The 18,673-nt window shown below is 40.2% G+C and overlaps 1 protein-coding gene across 1 annotated transcript in view; it reads left to right on the forward strand.

Annotated features, from left to right (window-relative positions):
- The window catches only part of HDAC4 (histone deacetylase 4), a 311,748-nt gene that overhangs the window by 145,704 nt on the left and 147,371 nt on the right, over positions 1-18,673 (forward strand). The window contains 4 exon segments of the mRNA XM_038421049.2: positions 1,911-1,939; positions 1,941-2,007; positions 2,010-2,031; positions 17,189-17,310. Coding sequence (XP_038276977.2) covers positions 1,911-1,939; positions 1,941-2,007; positions 2,010-2,031; positions 17,189-17,310 — 240 coding nt within the window.

Below are 18,673 nucleotides of genomic sequence, written 5' to 3' on the forward strand. Positions count from 1 at the left end.
GCTATTTGCCTTTGTACTAATGTTAGTTTTAAACCTTGTCTATGTACTATGTTTTAGTTTGTCTCTTGTCTTGACGTGCTGTTATCTGTTGTAACTAGAGAACAGAAAATGTTTTAATTCACATGAAAGTGACACTTAGACATGTTACATTGATACAGGGAGGATAATTAATCAGTTTTTACATCTGTGTATTCATCCATTTTCTGAAGTATGGGTTAGAAATCTGAATGGAACCTATGGATGTACAGACTAATTTTGGATGCTTTCCCAGAGTAACAGAATGGTGGGTGTTCCAGTTCAAACCCTCTGGAGTCAGGCTCCAGTTTTGCCAGAGGTAACACTGGAGAAGGGTGAAGTCAATTGCCAAATCTAATGAAGCCAGGATCGTTTTTGTCTTTGTCCCCAGAACCAATAATGGAAGACCTTCAGTTTTTGTTTCTCCTTTGGTGTGTATGTGGTGCCTTTCAGCTCACAATAAAAAAAAATTTTGTCAGTGGAGGTTTTGTAAAAACTGTGAAGTACAAATGTTTGGCTTGATGCTCCTAAATACCATCATCTTTAACCAAAGCCACCAGAACCTAGCCACATTTGATTATTTTGAAGATGTTAGTAGATTAAACATGAGAATTGTTTAGCGAGACAGTAGTTTTAAAGACGTGTGGTCTTAGTCACATTCTAGTCCTTCTCAACTTCTCCACCTTCTCCACATTAAAACCAATGTTACTTCCTACAAACCTTCCTCATTTTAACTACCTTTTTGTATCCCCCCCCATCTGCTTTATCTAGAAGTAACAAGAAATACTGTTTCCCAAAAAAATGAATTTCTACGATTTGACTCCCTATAAAACGTTGAGCAATGCAGCACCTTCAAACAGTGCTGAGCAAATAACTTTGAGAACTTTTTCTTCACGGACGAACAAAAAGTTTTCTTCAACGTATCTGGTGGCATCAAAATGTTAAGTATAATAAACAAAAGCTGGTGCTCATATTGGCTGACTTTTCTACCCATGACTTGGCAGTGTATATTTCTGTCCAGATGACTTTCTTGCATTCCAGATGTTATCCCTTTGGAAGATTGGCTTACACTGTGGTTTAGATGAGCCCCCATATACTGCTTGCTATGATTACCAAAATGTCTGTGTGTTACTCCATCAGAAACACTCTCTGAGAATTAGTTCTGCCAACTGAAGGATAATTTTAATCCATCATCATTGTAAAATAAACTGGTCTCTTTTGTGGAGTAGATAATGATTAGGAATTACATAGTTGACATTTTAACTCTACGCTTTGAAATTTCAGATATTTTTTTAAAATGCTAGATTTTCTATTTGAAGAAATGGATTGCAGACTTGTAAATGAATTGGAATATTGTGTAGGTCTTATTGTACACAGATACAATTGAACAAAGAGATCCTTATTTGAAAGATTTCTCAAGACAAAGTCTACATATGAAATTTTCATCGCATTCCCCTTTTGCTTGCAGATGTGACATTTTAAAAACTTGATTATGCACAAGACCCCTTATCCTAAATACCTTTGATTAAAAGAAAGCTGGAATACCTAGTACAAGTGCTTTATTCTACATGTATTTTTAGGCAAGTACAAAAATCCTCTTCAGAACCCTTTTTTTAGGGAAAATGAGAAAACTCTGATTATATCTCCCTTTCGGACATAGATTGCAATTATGTACAAAGCCAGATAGTAAAGAAGAGTTCTTTATTGGAGCCTCTTTATCTTTTATTCTTTGAAATAAGCCTTACATTGCTTGGAGGAGCCAAAGATTTAGCTCTCAATCTTTTTAAATAGTTTTTTTTGTTGCTTTGTGAATGAAAGTTTCAACTTTTAATTCACTGCTGCTTTCATCAATTGAAGTTGCTTAAATAACCTCTCTTTATTTTTGGATGTTTCAGGTGCAGTGGCAAGCACAGAAGTAAAAATGAAAATTACAAGAATTTGTCTTAAATAAAAAGAAAGCTTTGGCACACCGGAATCTCAACCATTGCATTTCCGTGATCCCCGCTTCTGGTATGGGTAAGTGGTACTGGTCTTATCATGATTTAGCCAGCATCTCCTTTGTTCACAACTGCTGGAGGGCTGGGGGAAAGGGGCTAATGCATTTAATGGGTGAACAGTATGTTGCAAATAAGGGTGTTGCAAAATTAATTAGTTAAATTGTAACGTAACTAGATCAAAATTTGTTGTGGGTGTGATAGGAATGATCCGATAGCCCATTAATGATATTCTTAATTTGCATGTAGATCCGTTCCCTATAACAGTTAAATTCAAGCACTGTTGTGTTTAATGATACAAGGATGAGGTCTCTAATGTAAGGGTCTATAATGAAGTTTCCACTAGCAGAGGACTTTGATGTTCTTTTCTTTAATCTATGATCACTCAAAGTGGATTGTTCTGTGTAGTTATACTTACAGAACAATCTCTACTAGGCATTAGAGAATTTTAGATTCAGCATACGATACTAGAAAATCAGGACTCTAGTATAATGGGAAGATTACTATTGCATTTCACTGGATTGTCACTCAAATTATTTTAAATGTATTTTAAAATGTTTAAAGTTTACTCTTCACATTGCACTCTGACACTACCGGTATGTATCCAATCAAAAATTAAAGGATTTGGCCCTTAAAATTAAACTATTAAAAATATCAAACGTACCTTATTTACATCCCCAATCAGACAAGAGCCGGAAGAAACTGTGGCCTGAAAGTCAACTGAGTCTGGTGGTGGTGGACAAAATGTGGAAAAGAATTCTGGAGCTGAAGGCCCTGTCCTAAAAATGCCTAACTGTTGGCCTTTGGGCATTCAAAACACGCACTGTGAGCAAGGTTGTGCCGGCAGACCTCAACTGCCACAGTGGCACACACAAAAGAAAGAGGTTTCTGAAGGAGATATAACCCAATCTGCATATAGCAGTGATTGATATTTATTATTTTTATTTTTTTTATAAGGAAACAGACCATGAAAAATACAAAATGGTAAATGACTTACAGCTTGTATTGGGAGGGCTGGAGGCATTGCTATTTTCTTTCTAATACCCCATTCTTTGTATATGAAAGTATTATCAGGACACTACTAACAAGAGAAGATGCTCTATTGTGGTGGGTGTGGGCTGCTTAGATATACTCTTAAATAATATTCCCCATATGTTAGTGACCTGAACATTGTTCTCCCAGCAGTTAATTAGCACCGCTTCTCTGAAAGGAGGAGGGGAAACCACTTCCATGGGCTTTCCAGCCATCTGACCAGAGTTCACAGTAGAATGTTAAAAAATAAATCATACAAGTACCTTTCAGTCAGCGGTACCACAGGCTGGCATGTCTAAAAGAATTAGCTTGGACACCTGAATATTAGCCATTGCTGGAAGAAAATCCTTGATGGAGAAATTTAGAGGGAAAAAGGGGCATTAGTGATACCATAAATGTCAGGAAAAGTTTCTTAAGCAATCGCCTTATCACCAGTTTTTCAAAAGATGCTGGCATTCTGCCCTCATTTCAGGAGGGATGTCGGTGAGTGAAACTAGTTAAAACTCTGAGATGGCTTTGTCCCTCCAGACACAGATGCGTCCCTGTGGATTTGGCTATTCCAGTCTGTTTGTTCTTATGCAAAATGAAGATAATAAATTCACCACAGTGAGAAATATTAGACCCAGTTTCCAGGTGATGATAGGCAAACTTCAGTGTTCCTGCACCTACAACATTTTTGCTGACTGAGACTTCCTAGACAATATTGCGAAAGAGGAGAAAACTAAAGACATTCTTTTCAATGTCTTTCTTAGTGATCGGAAATTTAAAAAACCCCAAACATTTCCCAATAAAAACTACATTAAACTTGAGTTAAAGTTGAGTTCATATCAGAAATGTATCATTAAAAACATTATGTTGTATACCAGAAACAATTGTTATAGACTCAAGAATCTGAGGGTTAAGGGTTAAACTTAAAAGAAATCCAAACATATTGAAGAATGGAAATGCACAATTAAGGCACTTAAAAAAAAAAAATCTTAACTCTACTCCATAGTGACATGATGGGGTAAAGGGAGAAAAAAATTGAATGTCTCTTTAAAAATTAGTTATGAGCTAATCGTGATTGTATAGTTATTGCATGGTATCAGTATGGGCATATCTGTATGCTAAAATCCTGTGTGGGTGATTTATGTGGAGATTATACTGGTGATCTACTAATTGAATAATCAGGGATTTTTTTTTTAATGAATCTGAATTTGAAACTGGAGGCAGTAATAGCCTGGTGTGCATGTGTCTTCAGTCCTGACCGGAAATGTGCCTACGTGTATATATTTATCTGTGCCCATGCTGTTACTTTTCTCTCACATAATTGATTTTCCAGTGTTCCCTTCAATTATATGAATCACTGAGACATTTTGGAATTATGCTAAGAACACTTGAGCACTATGAACAGCAACATTCTCAGTTTCCTATTAGATTAAAATGCCTTAATTTTATTATGCAAAAGTTGCATTAGGGCAGTTACAGAATCAAGAATAAAAAGTGAACATTTTAATTCCAAAAACTTAGCTCACTTTGATCCTGTGGCCTGAGGAAAGTTTGATGTATAACTTTGATATCCATCCATCCCATCCCATGCCTTCTGTTATAAAGTGTCTGAGAGGGAATTCGCTCCCTTTGTGTGTGTGTGTGTGTGTGTGTGTGTGTGTGTGTGTGTGTGTGTGTGTGTGTGTAAGTAAAAATAAAAACCAGCACCCTTAATTCATTTAAAGATCAAAGTCTTAAATCTAGTCTAAAGTGTTACATCAAAGGGCCATGCTAATGCAGCATGTTAGTTAACAAGTGTTTTTATTCTTTGATACAGCAAATGCTGACAACTCAGTGAATTCTTCACATCGTTCTGAAGTACAGAACACAGATAGTCTGGTTAAATACATTGTGATGTTTTAAATTTCTGAAATTGCAAATCCTCTCTTTGATCCTCTTTGCTAGTCCAGATGTTGCCAGCAGATAGACAGTACACACACACATTTTGGTGATTTCATCCCATTACCTATGTATTTAAGGGCCTTCCCAACTCAGAGTTCAGTTGCTGCTCTCTGCAACAAGTGGAGAGATCATACTTTACCCTGCTGACATAGGGGACTAAAAAGGGGGGGAAGGAAAAGGCTGGAGGCCCCAGAAAACCCTCTAGGACTGAGATCCCAAATTTTGTGGCCATCCTCATTTGTATCCTCCACAGAGTTACCAACAGTCTGAAGACTATCAGTTACTCCATCCAGTGGTCCGCCAGCTTGAGGGACTTGGCCTGAGTTCCACAGGCCCCCAGGATGGCACCCCAGAGGTTGAAACTGGGACAACCACACCAGACTATTCAGGACACTGCCAGGTATCCTGCCCCTCATGGGGATCATGAAAAGGAAATGGGGGACAAGGCGACATCAGCCTGAGAGATCACAACAGCTAGGGCATCTGGGCAAGACAAGGCAGAAACCCCTCCCATTGGGATCAGAATCTGTTTAATTTAGGACAGTTAAAGACTGTGAGTTATAAAATGTCAGACTGTAAATATACAGTGTATGATTCAATATATTCACAAGAGCAAGTAAACCAAAAATAATAATGCCCCCCATACACATACACTTTTAATTAACTAGTAATTTTAAACCAGCCTTCTAGATCCTGGGATTCCAGAACTCCTCTCAAGTCTCATACCCAATTACGTTCATGTGACAGGAAAATACTTAGTCTTTTACAAAATGGCTAAAGTGCACTCCTTTAACTTACTCCATCTGTAAGCTGCAAAAAATGTACCTTTATAGCTCTTTGATATGATATTGAATATTAGAGATGAGCACAAGGTCAGTCTTGTTGATCAAAATCAGTTTATAAATTCTGTTATAAATCCATTATAAGATTTAACTAATATACGGTACAGTGGTTGTTTATCAGTTAGTAAAGGGTGACTGGGACTACCTAGGGGGATGATCATTTAATACAGCTAGTGAGGAAAAGTTAAATATTTTCTGCAATCTTTTTTCAGTTGAAAAACTTTTTTTGTCTTTGGAAAAAATGTTGCCAAAGAAAAAGCTTGATTAGCACTAGTGCTTAACAAATAGCCAGTGTTTGTGTGATAAATGTTGCTAAGTTGGTTCTTCTAGGTTTTAGTAAAGAAACCAACATTAAATGTATAGTTAAGATTCATAGTGGAAGTTGGGAGCTGTTTGCTATAAGTGGATAGAAGAGAACAGCATTACTCTCTATCTTTCAAGGACAGGCTAGAAGCCAGTAGCAGCATCGATTATCCCCAGTAGTCCCTCCTCTTAAAGGTAAATAATAGGGCTATCAAATGGTTAAAAAAATTAATCATGATTAATTATGATGATAAAAATATTGTGATTAATCACAGAGTTTTAATTACACTGTTAATAATAGAATACCATTTATTTAAATATTTTGGATGGTTCTACATTTTCAAATAATTGATTTCAGTTACAACACAGAATACAAGGTATACAGTGCTCATTTTATTTATTTTTTATTACAAATATTTGCAATGTAAAAAGATAAACCAAAAAAATAGTATTTTCAGTTCACCTCATACAAGTACTGTAGTGCTATCTCTTTATTGTGAAAGTGAAACTTACAAATGGGGGGTTTTTTGGTTACATAATTGCATTCAAAAACAAAACGATGTAAAACTTTAGAGCCTACAAGTCTACTCAGTCATATTTCTTGTTCAGCTAATCGCCAAGACAAACACGTTCATTTACATTTACGGGAGATAGTACTGGCCACTTATTTACAGCGTCACCTGAAAGCGAGAACAGGAGTTCGCATGGCACTTTTGTAGCTGGCGTTGCAAGATATTTACTTGCCAGATATGCTAACATTCGAATGCCTCTTTATGCTTTGACCACCATTCCAGAGGAGAGGCATCCATGCTGGTGATGGGTTCAAGCAGATAATGATCCAAAGCAGTGCGGATGGATGCATATTCATTTTCATCATCTGATTCAGATGCCACCAACAGAAGATGGATTTTCTTTTTTTGTGGTTCAGGTTCTGTAGTTTCCAAATCAGAATGTTGCTCTTTTAAGACTTGACAGCATATTACACACCTTGTCCCTCTCAGATTTTGGAAGGCACTTTGGATTCTTAAACCTTGGGTCGAGTGCTGTAACTACCCTAGAAATCTTATACTGGTACCTTCTTTGCATTTTGTCAAATTTGCAATGAAAGTGTTCTTAAATCGAATAACATCTGCTGGGTCGTCATGCGAGACTGCCATAACACGAAATATATGGCAGAATGGGTGTACAATCACAGAGCCAGAGACAATTCTCCCCAGGACGTCAGTCATAAATTTAGCTAATGCATTATTTTTTTTAATGAGCATCATCAGCATGGAAGTATTCTTTGTAAGTGAAATCAATATTTGAAAATGTAAAAAAAAAAAATCAAAATATTTATGATAAATTTAAATTAGTATTCTATTATTGTTTAACATCGTGATTAAAATTGTGCTTAATCACAATTAATTTTTAATAGAGTTAATTTGTTTTGAGTTAATCGCTTGAGTTCACTGTGATTGACAGCCCTAGCAAATAAATGTTCATTCTTACATGCAGGACTTTTTTTAAAAAAGAGAGCCCTTTGCTTGCTGAGGCCTCGATTGGAAGGCTAGCTTTTCAATTTCCATTCTTTCAGAAGGGAAGAGGAGGACCTTTTTAAATTAACAAATTACTGGCACGTGTATGTATACAATCACATAGGCTACCAAGTCACTTATTTAGATACTTAGGTATAGGCATACTCTTGACATGGAGTAATAAGCAGTAACTATATGTAATACACCAAATGAATGCAGCAGAAAAGAAGCATGTCATCTGTGCTATGAACAGTCAAGCCAATTAAGGGTAACAGATTCCAGAATAGACACAAAATTGACATACCTCCAGACAGTCAGTCACTTCATTCTCTTTCTTAAGGTTTATTGAGATCCAGAATTTTAGTGCAGAAGACATTGCTCTGAAAAGCAAATCTGTAAAAATGGCATTATGGGATTTCATGTTTGTGTGTCAGTAACTTCAATATAAAATGTATGCAGTTTACAAGGGAAACTATTTCCTATGCTCTAGTTTCAAACTCCACCTAGGATATGAAAAACAAACTGGCTCCTCTTGCCATGTGTAATAAAGGTTGAATTCTGCTCCTAGTTGCACGCATGCCACCACTTGTTTTCAGATTGTCATGAGTGAACCCTGTGGAACGCTGTTGCCTTCAAAGGGATTTCAAATCTGTTAGAATTTTGTTGATGCATAAGAAGAAATTGACTCCAGCTCTCTGTCAGCTTTGTTGGCTCTGCAGGGCTAACGGGAATAAAAAGAAAAGGAGTACTTGTGGCACCTTAGAGACTAACAAATTTATTAGAGCATAAGCTTTCGTGAGCTACAGCTCACTTCATCGGATGCATTTGGTGGAAAAAAAAGCTGTCACTATTTATTTTGATCACTAAAGTAAGTAGATGTGATTCTGAATACACACAGGCAGAACATCTGCTGATTGAAAAGGGGCCAATTTTACACAGTGGCTTTTCAGAGTACAGCTGTACACTAAAGAATCTATTAAATGAAGGACAGAAGCTATCAGTTCTTCAAAGATGTAACTCAATAATATTATTTAGTCAAGGGTTTCTTATGGAATACATATTTAGACTGTATTTACATGCAACAAATGCTTTCATGCCATTTTGTAAACTGTTTTAGATTCATATTTCACATTCATTCTTAACTGTTTAAATGTCCTTTCCATACTCTAATTGTCAGTTTGTGGTAATGAGGCGTAACACAACTACTTTCAAAATTTGTCATGATATTGTTGTCCACTGTATAACTTCTAAAACTAATTTGACTGTCTTAATTCTGTAGGGGTCTAAACATGCTATAATGTTGGTTCAATTGGTTTCATTTTAATATGGGCAGGGCACTGTAGGGTTAGTGGCAGAACTGTTAAGTTTTCTGAGGGAGTTCTCAATTACCTATCTTGCTGGAAATGAGTTGTGAGAGTGGCTGCTTCCCAAAAAAAGGAAGAAAACATGGAAGTTTACTATTGAATGCATCTGGAACCCAAACTTAATAAGTGAGTCTCTGGGTAGATGTACTTATGATTGCATTGATTGATATTAATCAAATATACATGGGTGTATATATTCTATGTATGCATGAGATTCCATCACAGATACATCAACTGAATGTACATTCAGACATAAGTGCCATGTGTGTATAGTTGGAGTATCATACATAGTTACTGTGCAAACCTGTGGGAAGGATCACAACAGTTCAAATTATGTATGTTTGTATTTGGAGACGTGCATGATCAGAAATGCTTCTGAATTTACTTCACTGTGCAATTTTAGATGTTTCAAGGTGTGATCAGTTACCAGACTTGTGAAATTCTTTTAAGGGTGTGGATGCATATATCCCATAGTGCCATACAGGTGACATAGGGGTGTCACATCTTAGATCCCAGTCCTACAAACAGTTATGATGTATAAATGTTTGGAGTATTCAGGTCTTCCTTTTTTTCTGTGATTGAGAAATCCAAAGCACCTCTAAACTCATTTTTGAAGTTAGTGTACACTCTCTAACAAAGTGGTGAAAAAAGTTTAACCTGACATGACTGTGTACTTTAAGCAACAATAAGATAAAAAGTTTCTTGTATGGACAAGACCGAAGAGTGGCTTTCTACATAGTGTGCCCTGGTGGATTGACGCTTCTTGGTAGTAAACTTTGCTTTGGGGCATCCGGACTTCTTGTTTATGAAAAAATATTTCTGTGAAAATTGTTTGACAGCTGCATTGCTTAACTTATACGTTGCTGAAAGGATTATTTTGTTAAATTCTCCAGACTATTAATATGGAAAATCTGGAGATTTCCAAAATTGTATCCTGGTCAGGCTTCAAAATCAGCCTATAAATTTCAAAAAAATTGGCAAAAGTGCTATACTTCATTAACCAGAACAGATTCATCCAACGTACTTGCAGAAGGGTTGGAAAAATAATGACTTGAATATCTTTAGCAAATTTGGCATAATTTACATCCAGCAGCCTTCTAAAACAAAAAACAAAACCAACAAAAAACCCAAACTGTAAATTATCAGTTTTCGGGATTGACTCTAAAATGTATTGAGCAATTTGGATCCAACCTTGCAAAAGACTTAAGTACTTTTCTCAATCGGGACCTACGTACGTGCTAAAAGCAATCTCCAGTACACCACTGATCCAGCACTGCTCCTGTTAGTAAAGTCTACAAATGGTGTCTAATGTTTTTCTTCTAATTTTACTGTCATATTTATGCTCCAGTTTGGGTTCCAGTTCAACAAAGAACCATCGGTGGGAGAAGCGAAAACTAACTCAGGCTTTGAGCAGAGTGCTTAAGCATGTTCTTAACTTAAAGAATCTGAGTAGTGTCACTAAGTAAGACCCCCAATTCAGCATAGTATTTAAGCATATGCTAAAAGTTGCACACCTGGTTAAAAATCTTGCTGAACTTAGGCTTTATTTTCTGGGACTATTCCCATGCTTAAAGTTTTGCATGTGCTTAGTTGCTTTGCAATATCAGTGCCTGAGTTCTTAAATCTTCTCTTCAGTGTAGTTTCAGGTGGGTGTGTAGGAAAAAGGAAACTGGAACAAAGCAAAAAGACATTAGAATATAAATAAGAAAAAGGACCAAGATTCTTCTTCGACTAGTATCCAACTGGGTGCTTCACTTCAGGTGTGCGTGCACCCTATGCCTTTGATCAGATATTTTTGATAGCAGTGCCCGTTTGGCCCACCGATGCTCCCTACACATCTTTGTGCCTCGAACTGAGGCTATATAGCAGGGTTGGGCAAACTTTTTGGCCTGAGGGCCACATCAGGTTTCTGAAATTGTATGGAGGGTCGGTTAGGGAAGGCTGTGCCTCCCCATACAGCCAGGTGTGGCCCAACCCCCATCCCCTATCCAAACCCCCCTCCCTTCTTGCCCCCTGACGCGCCCCCCCCAGGACTCCTGCCCCATCCATCCCTCCCTGATCGCCCCGGACCCTCCATCCCTGACTGCCCCCCCCCGCCACCTATCCGACCCCATCTCTCATTCCTGACTGCCTGCCCCCCCGGACCCCTGCCCCCATTCAACTCCCCTGTTCCCTGCCCTTTGACCACCCCAACGCCATCCACATCCCTGCCTCCTGACCACCACCCCAAACTCCCCTGCCCTCTATCCAACCCTCCCTGCTCCCTGCCCCCTTACCACGCTGCCTGGAGCACGGTGGCTGGCGGCGCTACAGCCACGCCGCCCAGAGCACCAGGACAGGCAGCCTTGCCACCACGCAGCACAGAGCACTGGGTCAGGCTGCGGCTCTGCAGCTGCGCTGTCCCACAAGAGCTCACAGCCCCGCTGCCCAGAGCACTATGCCGGCAGTGCAGTGAGCTGAGGCTGCGGGGGAGGGAGAACAGCAGAGGAGGGGGCGGGGGCTAGCCTCCCGGGCCAGGAGCTCGGGGGCTGGGCAGGAGGGTCCCGTGGGCCAGGTGTGGCCCGTGGGCCATAGTTTGCCCACCTCTGCTATATAGGCTGTGAGTATGAGTCACCCTCGGTTCCTTCTCAACTGCCATCAGCCAGTTTAGTGTGTGCTAGGTTTCTCTCTACAGTTAGAATAGTGTATAGTGTTAATTCTTCAGTAGTCTGTAGGATATTTAATACTTTATAGTTGTTGGAACTGTTCTCATTTTCTTTTTTCCCCAAAATGTATTTTTTTTTTGTTTTTTCCCCTATTGAGGGGGGGTCAGTTTTTTTTCTTGTATCTGGGATGGTAACTTTAAAGGATGCCTCTCCTGTAGAGAAGCAGTGCCCATCAGCGATGGGCATTCTCAGAATATTCATTGCTTGGAAGACTCGCATATCCCCAATAAGTGCAAGATTTCCCCTTCTTTTAAGGGAAGACCCTGCAAAAACAGGGAAATTAAGTATAGACTATTAATGATGAGCATGCCTTAAAACCAGCTTTGGACTTAGGTGCAGAGAATCTTCCTGTTACAGGGACTCTCTACCTCTGTAAGTGCTCTGTTTATGTCATGATCACTGTCACCAAGAGCTTCCAAGATGAAGACAGTGTGGAGACCCCAGCTTCCCAACCTCCATGAGCGAGGTATCTATAACCACTACCGCGGCACTGAGGGCTTCCCACTCAAAGACTAAGGAAGGAGATTAGAGGAGCACAATGGAGACTTCCTCTTCAGAGGATTCGGTCACCAGAGACCTCAGGCCCCAAAAGGATTGCTAATGAGACTTTGAGCACTTTGGATACAGTGAAGCACTTCAAGACTTCAGTGATGTCCCATATTTCCGTGGTAAAGGACATGGTACCGAAGACTGATATCATCAAAGCCCATGATAGTAAGAGTCTGGCCTCATAGAAATCTGCGGTACCCTCTTTGCCATAATCATAATGTCTCAGACAACAACATCGAGAACAACCTTGGTGCCCATATCAAAATCTGCTGTGCTCCCGGTACCACATGGTACCTTAAAAGATCTCATGTTACCAAATGAGCCCGAGTGTCCCCTCCTTGCAACATCTGGACATTTCTCAATATTGAGATGTGCTGGGTCACTGACCACACATGTTGTAGTGAGACCCACCACTTCCCCAACTTCTACTATTCAGGAAGTAGGGTTGTCGCCTCCTGTACAATATGTGGAAGAGCTTTCAGACTCAGAGCTTTTGGCTCAAAGTTCTCCAGTTTACTCAAGGAGATGTTATTCTCCTCTTCAGATGCAAGGAAGGCAGGATACATGACCTCTGCCAGTTGATACATGAGACAACCACCGATAGCTACCTACCCCCATGCCTTCTAGTCCTCCTCATTTGCCTTATTTGGACCCATGGGCAATGTACCACCAGCAGTTTTGAAGGGCCCTGATTCAGTTTCATAAGAAACATAAAAGAGCTCTTTCTCCAGCACTGTCCACCTTTCCCCTCCACGCTGAATCAGCAGAGGAGACCTGTGAGCAGCAAGAGGTGAGGGCGGAAAAGGTCACTCCCTTACAAATATCTCTTCATCGCCCAATGAGGCAGTAATACCACCACCGCCATCATTAGCTGATGACTTTTGGCAGTTCCAGGATCTGTTGAAATGGATGGTGGACATTCTTCAGATTCTCCTGGAAAAGGTCCAAGATTCACATCTCAAGCTCTTGGACATATTGCATACTTCTACTGCAGCACGAGTGGCACTGCTGATTAAGTTATTTTAGAGCAAGCCAAGACCATATGGCAAACTCCAGACTCCAGCAATGTCACCCCTACAGGCAAATGTGCCACTAAAACATACTACATCCTGGTGATGGAATCCAAGATTTTTTTCCACACCAGGCACCAAATTCTTTGGCTGTAGATACAGTTATGAAAGGGGGAGACAGCATGCTCAAATATCTACTCCATATAACAAGGACTAGAAGTGTCTGGCCCTTCTTGGTCATAAAAGCTACTCTTTGACAATATTACAGTTCAGGATAGCAAATGACTACCTGAACTATAAGAAGTTTAATGCTTTTATTGACCATTTACCATAGGAACACTGAGGTCAGTTTAGCTCCAAAATAAAGGTGGGTCTGCTCTTGGTGAAGACGTCTTTTAGGCTTCACTTGATGCAGACAACATTGCAATCTGGTCTATTTCCACCACAGCAGTGATGAGACAAGCTTTCTTCCTTAAGTTGTCTAGTTTCCTATGGGAAATACAGTCGGCTGCTGAGGACATTTAATGGCCACAAGATCTTTGCAGGCTCCACAGATGACTCACATCATACCCTTAAGGACTCAGAGTACACTTAGATCTTTGGGGATATACACACCTGCAAATAAAAGAAATTTAACAGGTCTCAGTCGGCTTAAAGATCCTGTCCTGCTCAGTTTTTCCACCTTCTGTAGACCATCTGAACCCCACCGGCTAAGATTTTTCTAAAAAGAAGCCAATGACTACCTCAACTGCTTCATCCCAGCTATCAGCATCTTCCAAACACCTATTCTGATCATTTTGTGCAGAGTCTAAACCACCCCATAGTGAGGGTTTCTTAGCTGTACCATTCCAACCCTTTTGCTCAGTTTGAACACTGCCTCTCTCTATGCTAACGTGCCTGGGAGACTATAACATAGAGAGGTAAGTATGGGAGGCCATTAAATCTGGTTATATGATTGTTTGCCTCCGTCCTGCCATCCTACCCCATTTCCCCATCTCTCTTCAGGGACACCTCTCACGATCAATTGCTGAGACAGGAGATCACATGACTCCCAAGTTTAGGAGCCACAGAACCAGTTCCACTTCAGCACAGGAAAAGGGTTCTATTCAAGGTATTTTCTAATTCTCAAGAAACTGGATCTCAGACAATTGAACAAACATGTAAAACATCTGAAATTCAGGATGGTATCCGTAGCAGCTGTAATTTCCTCCATGGAGTCCATGGACTGGTTTGTGACTCTCGTCCTCGAGGATTCCTACTTCCATATAACAATTCATAAAAAAATTCATCCTCTCTCAAACGATTTTTTGTTTCACATTTGATGACGATCGCTACCAGTACTGGGTCCTACCCTTTGGCCTTTCTTCTGCCCCAGGGATTTTCTCAAAAATCATGGTGATTGTAGCCTCCCACCTTTGTTACATAGGAATAACTCTCTTTCCCTTCCTTGAAGACTGTCTCATTAGAGGCCAGCTTAGCAGGAGCTGCTGTTGGCAGCTCAAACAACAACTTCATTATTCTGCAGTTAAGACCTACAAATAAATCTTGAGAAATCGGCCTGGACTCCTGCACAGTGAATACTTTTATTAGGAGTATTTCTGGATTCAGTGACAGGCAAGGTTTATCTCCCTCCTGACAGGTTCCTCACTCTAAAGAACCTTATCCTAAGAATACAGCTCAGCCCTCAAGTTCCAGCAAGGACATGTCTGCTGCTTCTGGGTCATGTAGTAGCTTGCATTTTTGGTAACACAGAACACCAGATTACATTTTTGATATCTCCAAGGGTGGCAGCTCAGGACAGTTTGTGCCCAACACAAACAGTCTGAACAAACAGGTGTCTTTTACCCAGTCAGGTCCTGCAGTCACTCACCTGGTGGAAGGATCCTTTCAAGGTTTGTGTAGGAATCCCATTAATCCAGAATCCCCCTATTGTCATGATAATATCAGATACTTCCCTCTTGGGAGGGTGAGCACATATGGGTCCACACGCTGACCAAAGCAAATGGTCAAAGCAAAAGCAAGACTTGCCTTTCAATCTGCTAGAGTTAAGGGCGGTCAGAAATGCTTGCCTCCACTTTCTTCCCCTAATCAAAAACAAGTCATTCAAGACCAGGACAGATAACATAGCTTGTGTATTTATCAGTAGTCAGGGTGGAACACATTCCCCCTCACTCTGCAAAGTGATAAAGCTTTGGAATTGGTGCATAGCTAGTCCGATCACCATTTCAGTTTTTTATGTCCCATGTAGACAAAACACTATAGCAAATTACCTCAGCAGACTGTTTTCCCTAAATTACAAATGAAAATTGGACTCTTGAGTCTTAAAGAAAATATTTCTAGCTGGGGGGGTTTCCAGAGGTTGATTTTTTCACCACTGTAGCCAACACAAAGTGCAGAATATTCTGTTCCAAAAGAGAACTCAGTCCAGAACCTCTAGGAGACACCTTTCTCATTATATGGACAAGGAATCTTTTTTTTTTTTTGATGTATATCCACCAACTTCATTGCTTTTAAAGGTTCTCAGCAAGATCAAGTCAGACCAAGCTGGGGTCACTTTGATTGCACCAGCCTGGCCAAGACGAGTTTGGTTTCCTTACCTCATCAGACTCTCCTCTCGTCCTCTGTAGAGACTACTGATCAATTCTTGACTGTTGTATCAGAATGCAGGGAGAAAACTTCTCCCCCGTCTGAACATTCTGTAACTCCAAGCATGATTCCTCAATGGTTCTTGGGACTAGATGCATCCTGTTCATCAGAAGTAAAATGTGCTGTTAAATAGCAGCAAGGAATCTACAAGACAAACTTACCTTCAGAAATGGAGAAGGTATCATCTTTGGTGTAACCACCGTCATCTTTCATCTATTCAGTTGTCTTTCCACAGTCTTGGATTACCTGTTGAAATTGAAGACATCAGGTCTATGAGAGTTCCATCAAGGTTCACTTAGCATCTATTCACCTTCCAGTTTTCTTTCCTAAGACACATCAGACTACAGAGGAAGCCATCTTCTATATACTAGTTGTTAAAAGGGCATTAGCTTTTTACTTGGACAGAACCAGAGCTTTCAAGAAGTTCCCTAGACTGTTTCTATTGCAGATAGATCTAGGGGATCCACTGTCTCCATGCAGAGACTGTCTAAGATCATCTCTGGATGTATTATTACCTGGTATGGCTTGGCTGATGCTCAACCTCCCCTCTGAGTGACTGCACGTTCTACTAGATTACAGTCAAGATCCGTAGCCCTACTCAAGAATGTTCCAGTTGCTGAAATCTGCAGGGTAGACCATGGTGCATGCTTTTTCCAGCCATTATGCTTTGATTCACATTGCCAAATTGGATGCTGCAGTTTGGTAACATAGTCCTCTCCTTAGTGCTGGACTCTGTTCTGAACCTCCCACCTTCTTAAAGCGGTTACTACTCAGAAGTCACCTGAAATGGAGCACCTACAGGGACACTACTCAAAGAAGGAGAGGTTACTTACCTTTTGCAGTAACTGGAGTTCTTCCAGGTGTGTCCCCCTATAGGTGCTCCACTATCTGCCTTCCCCTCTGCTTTGGAGTTTTTGTGTGGGAAGAAACTCAGGGTGGTTTACCCATGCAGCCATATATAGCCTCATTGCAGGGCATGAGGATGTGTAGGGCACATTTGAAAGCCAAATGGGAACTGCTACCAAAAATCTTTGCGCAAAGGCAGAGGTGCACACCTGAAGTTGAGCACCTATAGGGGGACACATCTCAAAGAACTCTAGTTACTTCACAAGTTGAGTAACCTTCTTTTTGTCTGACCACATTGTCCAGGGTTAATTCTCACTGCTTTGAATGTCAGTACAGGATCCTTTAATATAAACAGAGAAGATTAATCTATACTATCTCCCCTTACACTTAACTTTTGTAAAGTTTCCACTTTCTCTTTCTACTCCTTCCTATATAGGAAAACTCAGCACAGTTCTCTTGACCAGAGTTCCCCCCCACAAAGTGGAGTATCAGGCACCTACAATCACCCTGTACTGGGGATGTACGATTCCAAAGATGACTTTCCACTTCGAAAAACAGGTAAATCCAATATGAATTTTCTGTCTTGCACCCTAAATATCTTTACTGTGGCAGTCTGTCCTTTTGTAAAAGGAGTAAATGTTAACTAAAATCATGGGTGATGTTTAACATGTAATCTTTTTTATAAACACCTCTACCCCTGTAGCAGTGTAGAATGAATGAAAAGTGTTTAGTGTTTAATTTGGCCAGACAGAGATTTATTAAGAATTATAAAAACTTCACATGGAAGCCTAATTTAATGAAATTTGTCAGTTTGTCATCCTCACAAGTGCAAAATTAAAACAGATTTGTCTTTGGTCAGTAAGTGTTTCATTGAACAAGAAAATGCATATTTCTTAATACTATTTTAAGGGCTTTTTTGTTGTGTATGATATTATGCAAAAAATAATTATCTCTGCCAGTCAAAGCATGAGGATTTACAGTAAAGTTACTGGCTCATACCTTGTATGGTTGTGTTTCTGGTTTGATTATTTTTCCTAGCTTTATGCAAATATCCATTTGATTGGCCTCTCATCAAACTCCACATCACATGGAACCTTGGCTTCTAACTTCAACAGCCTAGAACTCTCTGAATAAATACACCCTGATGGCTCCCCTTGATTTCACTAACAGCCATGCTGGGAAGGACTGAGCACACAGTACTGTGTCTTTAAAGTACCTTTTAAATAGGGAACTTTAAAATTACCTATTTAATTTTAAACTTCCCTATTTAAAAGTGCTCTTTTTGATTTTTTTGAGGGGAAAGGAAAAGGGGGGGGGAAGCTCATGCTTTAGGATTTCAGCAGGCCACCTGCAAGGGTCAGGAAGGGATTTTTCTCTTCCCCCACCATATATCTTTTTCCAGTGAAGCGTCAAAGTTGGCCACAGCTGGAGATGGGACATTAGACAGGGAGGACCAGGGCTCTGAGGTGGGAACCGAGCATTCTCTCTCTGAGGTGCTTGGCAGGCTGGTTTTTGTTCACATGCTCAGGGTCTTAACTGATCACCAGGTGTATCATCAGGAAGGAATCTCTACCCTACCTCAGATTGGCAGTGATCTTGAGGGTGTTTTACTTCCTCTGCAGCATGTGGGCTCAAATCACTTTCCCAAAATTATCTGGGTATGTTTCACTTAATCATCTCAAGCACTGGTGTTCCTCTGTCCCTCCTGTTCTCTGCCTGTGGCGCATAATAGTTTCCTGTGGGCTGTAAAACTTTGGTCTCAGTTCAGTGGTGATGGCCTGTGATACAGTGATGGTCAGACTAGATGATCTGGTGGTCCCTTCTAGCTGTAAAATCTGACTCTAAAAGCAGAGGTGCATTTGGACAAAGGATTTGCTTACAGAACTCACCTTTGGCTTCTTTTGAAAACTGCCAGCCTACT

Source organism: Dermochelys coriacea, chromosome 11 (assembly GCF_009764565.3).
Source record: "Dermochelys coriacea isolate rDerCor1 chromosome 11, rDerCor1.pri.v4, whole genome shotgun sequence".
In the NCBI taxonomy this organism is placed as follows: domain Eukaryota; kingdom Metazoa; phylum Chordata; order Testudines; family Dermochelyidae; genus Dermochelys; species Dermochelys coriacea.